This window comes from Perca flavescens, chromosome 8 (genome assembly GCF_004354835.1).
Source record: "Perca flavescens isolate YP-PL-M2 chromosome 8, PFLA_1.0, whole genome shotgun sequence".
Lineage (NCBI taxonomy): Eukaryota > Metazoa > Chordata > Actinopteri > Perciformes > Percidae > Perca > Perca flavescens.
Genome location: NC_041338.1, coordinates 9,971,537 through 9,976,304, shown reverse-complemented (window position 1 = coordinate 9,976,304; position 4,768 = coordinate 9,971,537). Strand labels below are relative to the sequence as shown.

At 40.5% G+C, this 4,768-nt stretch overlaps 1 protein-coding gene across 1 annotated transcript in view; it reads left to right on the top strand.

Annotated features, from left to right (window-relative positions):
- The window catches only part of LOC114560159 (alpha-parvin), a 24,477-nt gene extending 21,890 nt beyond the window's left edge, over positions 1 to 2,587 (top strand). Inside the window, exons 12-13 of the mRNA XM_028585319.1 lie at positions 1,016 to 1,088; positions 1,203 to 2,587. Of these exons, the coding sequence (XP_028441120.1) occupies positions 1,016 to 1,088; positions 1,203 to 1,279 (150 nt within the window). The 3' untranslated portion in view covers positions 1,280 to 2,587. The remainder of the gene's footprint in view (positions 1 to 1,015; positions 1,089 to 1,202) is intronic.
- Positions 2,588 to 4,768: the final 2,181 nt, after the last annotated feature.

The window sequence follows — 4,768 nt, the reverse complement described above, 5'->3', positions numbered from 1 at the left end:
GTGTGTGTGTGTGTGTGTGTGTGTGTGTGTGTGTGTGTGTGTGTGTGTGTGTGTGTGTGTGTGTGTGTGTGTGTGTGTGTGTGTGTGTGTGTGTGTGTGTGTGTGTGTGTTACAGCAGGGGTCGGCTGTGAAAAGTAGCACAAGGCATCAAGAAAGCATTCCTGCTTCTGCTCAGTAGATCCCTACTTAATCCTCATTTTCTTCCTTTCTGTTTGACTGTATTAGATGGCTACGGTCACGCTTTCCACACAATGAGCCCTGGATGGCCAAAGCTTTTAGTACATCACATCAGGACTAACACACACACGCACACAGATACCATGGGAAGAGAAAAGAAAACATCTTTCAGTTCTTTCTATCTCTTCCCTCTGATTGGTTTTATTGCTCACAAGTCAAATTGGCTTAGACGTCTTTGCTGGTTTACTTCACAAAACTGTATTTCTGTTCGTCTAAATGCAGTAAAATTGAAAATCTAAATAATTCCATTTAAAAAAAGATTCACAGTGCATCTTTTGAATTAACGACGGCTCTGCATTATGACATCATTCATTATCTCCACCATAATGTTATAAATGCTCTATGCGCCGTTGTGTTATTTTTCTACATGCAATTACACTGTACATGTGTTTTCTGTACACTTTTAACGATAGAGACACCTGGCTTTCAGTATCAGTGACACTGCTGATATGTATCCATTGATAGATGAGGGAGCAGAGTGTTTGTGCAGCTGCTGAAGGCTTATGGTCTTACAGAGGAACAGAGCCGTTTTGTTTGCCAGCATAGGAAGATGTGGTAGCACAATTGAATCGACCCAGAGTGTATTTGTGGTATTTAGCAACCAGTGTCTATGTTCCCTTATCAGCAAGGAGCTGTGTGGAGTCATATATTTGTACTTGCCCACCTTTGCCTGTATGTGTAAAATTTTGTTAGGTGTGTCTGTGTGTGGTACACACAGTAGTGAACATGCTTCCTGTAGCATTTTCTTGTGTCCTAACCGCCTGGTCACTCTCTGCAGGTCCACAATGTGTCCTTCTCCTTTGAACTAATGCAGGACGGAGGTCTGGAGAGACCAAAGCCCCGACCAGAGGGTAGGGGCAGCTCTTCTTTAGTGGACTTTATCGTACAGACAATATCTGTACTCTCACTAGGGGGGTGGAGGGTGTGTGTGTGTGTGACTCTTCTATTCTTTCTCTATTTTCCAGATATAGTGAACTGTGACCTTAAATCGACACTGCGCGTCCTCTACAACCTCTTCACCAGGTACAGGAACGTAGACTAAGCTGGGGACAAGAAAAGAACACTTAAACCATGGACCACATGTTATAGTTCAATATGTTTTTCCTTCTTTTTGTTGTAAAACTCTGTTTTATTCTGAATGCATGTCACATTTTGTCCCTGTTGGATAATGTACCACACACAAATCTGTATTTTATTTTTCTTCAAATTCCTGCAGAGACATTTTTTTTTTTTTTTATTCAAAATTTTGCATTTCTATACAGTCCTATGGACATCTATGAGATGTTGAAGTTTAGATAAAGTGGGAATTTCGGTATTAATCAGCCTGGACCCTATTTTCCCATGCATTTGTGTCAAAGTGACTAATGTAAACAAAAATCTTAAAAAATTGGGCCAGTATTGAGCGACAACACTGTAACCGGCAACCACGAACCAGGCTGCAATGTAATCCTTTAGGGCAAATGCTTACCGTCAATATGCGTTCACTAAAAGTCCTAGTTTGTACCACTGACAGGCTCAGATTATTATTGTGAAGTGACTGACTACATTACGGAGAGATGGAGAAGTTGCTGTTATCCTGCCAAGCTTTCATGTCTTACTGATGCCAGGTCAACATAGTAACTTTAGCTAATAGGATTAGCTTACCTCCACTCTGTCTGCAGCTCTTCGCTTTTGGAAATGCAAATTTCTTAAGAAAAATGTGCTTTGGTATAGGATTTCTTCTCTTTGGCTGTAGATATCCCGGTCAAACTGGTCACTGCAGACCCGATGGTTTGCAAGGCCCAGTGTATGGACCGGAGTGTTAGAAACCATTTGTAGCTGAGCACAACTAGCCACAACTTCAGCCTGTCTGTATCCAAAGATAACGTCTTTGAAAGCTGTGCAAAGTTTAGCTCGACATTTCGTTGGTACAGTTCGGAAATGCACAATGAAAATATTTGACAGGGTGTCCGCAGGGTTTTAAAAAGTATTAAAAGGTAGTAAATCGAATTAGTAAAAATTAAGTTATTAAGGTATTAATCGTCATTTTACAAGGTATTAATTTTTTTTATAATTTTTTTGCAAAGTATGAGTTGTCCATTTGTTTTATTATGTCTATTTAAGTTGATCTTGTCAAGTTCGTGTGATATTATATCCTATCCTGCATCGGGTGATAGCCTATTTTAGCCTGACGATCCACACCATTGGCAGGGCTCAATCCGAGGGGCGGGATAAACGGTTGTCTTTCAAATTCCCTCTGCACGCTACAACCAAGCAGAACAAAGAAGAAGATTGCGGAGCTAGTTGATAGATTAAACTTTTGCCGTATCCGGTCGGTAAAACTCCGAACACATCTTCCTTTTTAAGAATTACTTCAGTGCCGTTCTTTCTTTTCTCAAAGAAAAGATTAAATCCAGTCTTCCAGAGTCGCGGCCAAAGCCGATTCCAAAGACCGCTGTTAGCCAGCAGCAGCAGCTCTTCTTTGTTTAAAAGTTGTTTGTATCCCACACACATGAACAGAGATCCTGAGTGGTGCATCACACAGATGAAGAGTATAGTGCAAACATTCCTCCAGGGCAAGCAGTTGGCAGGTGGCATCTCGGCATGATAAAAAAATATTGTATAGGGACAGTAGAAGTGGATAGGTTATTCAGATTGATTAATAACATGTTAGCGGTCTCAGTGTGCAAGGTGGTTTTGTGCATTCTCTTAACAGTGTGGAAGTGTCATTGCTTTTACCTAAATAATTTATTTGAACAAGTTCTGAAACAAATATACTATGTACTCCTAGCTCTCGATGTAGGTGCTGTGATGGTTGACAGTGTTTTCTCTAGAATTGTTTTCTGCAGCGGGGGTGGGGGTGTTGAACGTCAAAAAGTAACGTTACCTGAAAACAGCCTGTAGATTATTTTTAGCATTTCACATCACACTTTCAGTCACTCTGACCACTACTACGGTCAGAAACATTGATTGTACCCAAATATGAACAATAACGTCGCTCTCAATGGGCATATCTGTTCACGTTAGCTACCGACCGTTACCTTCAAACCATCCAGCAAATAGACGGTGCCACATGAAACCGGTGCTTTAACGTCACCGCTCATTTTACACACAGTTTAACAACAAAACAAAACGCTGAGTGAACATTACTAGCTACGTTTTTCATGTTGGTTTAACAGTGTTTCCTCTATGTTGTTCTGACCGTGGCGGTCCCCCACGGCAACATTTCTGCCCCCCACGATATCAGAAATAGGGCTGCATCGTTAGAGTGCATGTCGGAGAATAGCGTGGACACACAGGGATAACTAGCCAGTTGAGATCGTGTGTGTACGTCCTTGAGAACTGTAAGTCGTATAACGTATGTTCATTTAAGCCTGGTCTTGCAAATTTAAATTAAGTTAACTGGTGATTTTCATTGTTTGTATTCTTCACCTGCTAGCTAAATTGCCGTGGCTGTTGATTTTATATAATAGCGATTGCTGAACGCCCTTGCCCACGTTTGTATTTTAGATGCATTATTTACATGCTGAAGTAGTTACATTGCATTAAGATAATGTAATTAATAGTGAGTTTATTGTTATTTGCTACAGAATGTTTAGCCTATATGTCAAGATCAAAGTTGGCCTATATAGTAACTAAAAAAATACAGTTCTATCACAACTGAAAATATGCCTCATTGTGCGTGTGTGAATAGAGGTGAATAAATATATGGGTTTGTGTTGCAGCGAAGTGTCAGGACCGTTTCATATGGGGGGGAGGGGGCGGACCTGCCCCCACTGCTAAAAAAAGGAAACACTGTGGTTTTGAGCGGTATGCACCCGTCGTGGGGAAGAAAAAGCAATTAAATTGAAGCACTTACCATGAGATCACAGGTTCACTTAGTTTCAAATGGTTATAATGGCATCACAAGTTCAAACGGTGAATGCTTGTTTGCTTGTATATACAGGATAAGGTTCAATTAGTTTTAAGTGGTTATAATGGCGTCAGTGAATGCTTGTTTCTTTGAACTGCTTTAATTTATCATTTGTTTCATCTATTAATTTTAAAATGCAAGATCTTTCCAAAGTCGGTGAGTCTCAATCTATTCTGTTGACTTTCCCTACCTGCATTGTTCTATTGGCCAAACGTGTTGCCGTATCAACCTGCAACTCAATGGCGTGTTGGTTTTAAAAAATATTGCGAAGGTATTAAAAATGGTATTAAAAGGTATTGAATTTCCCTGATTTCTGTATATACCCTGTTTGAGATGACAGAAAGCTACACTGTCTGTATTCTAAAACAACAAATTCCCCAGGATCTTCTCCCTCCCCACTCGCGTTTTACACTATGCATCCATGGTTCCGCACCGCTGTCCTCCGGCAAGTCACCTTGCAATTTTTCAGAACGAGACACCATCTTTCTAAAATATAGTCAGAAGCTTATAGTACCAACATCTGAGCCGATCTGTGGCAAAAACAAACACTTTTAGTAGACCGGAAATTAATAGTGCACTTTTGCCCTAGGATTACATTATAGCCTGTTTCGTGGCTGCCGGTTACAGTGTTCTCGGTAA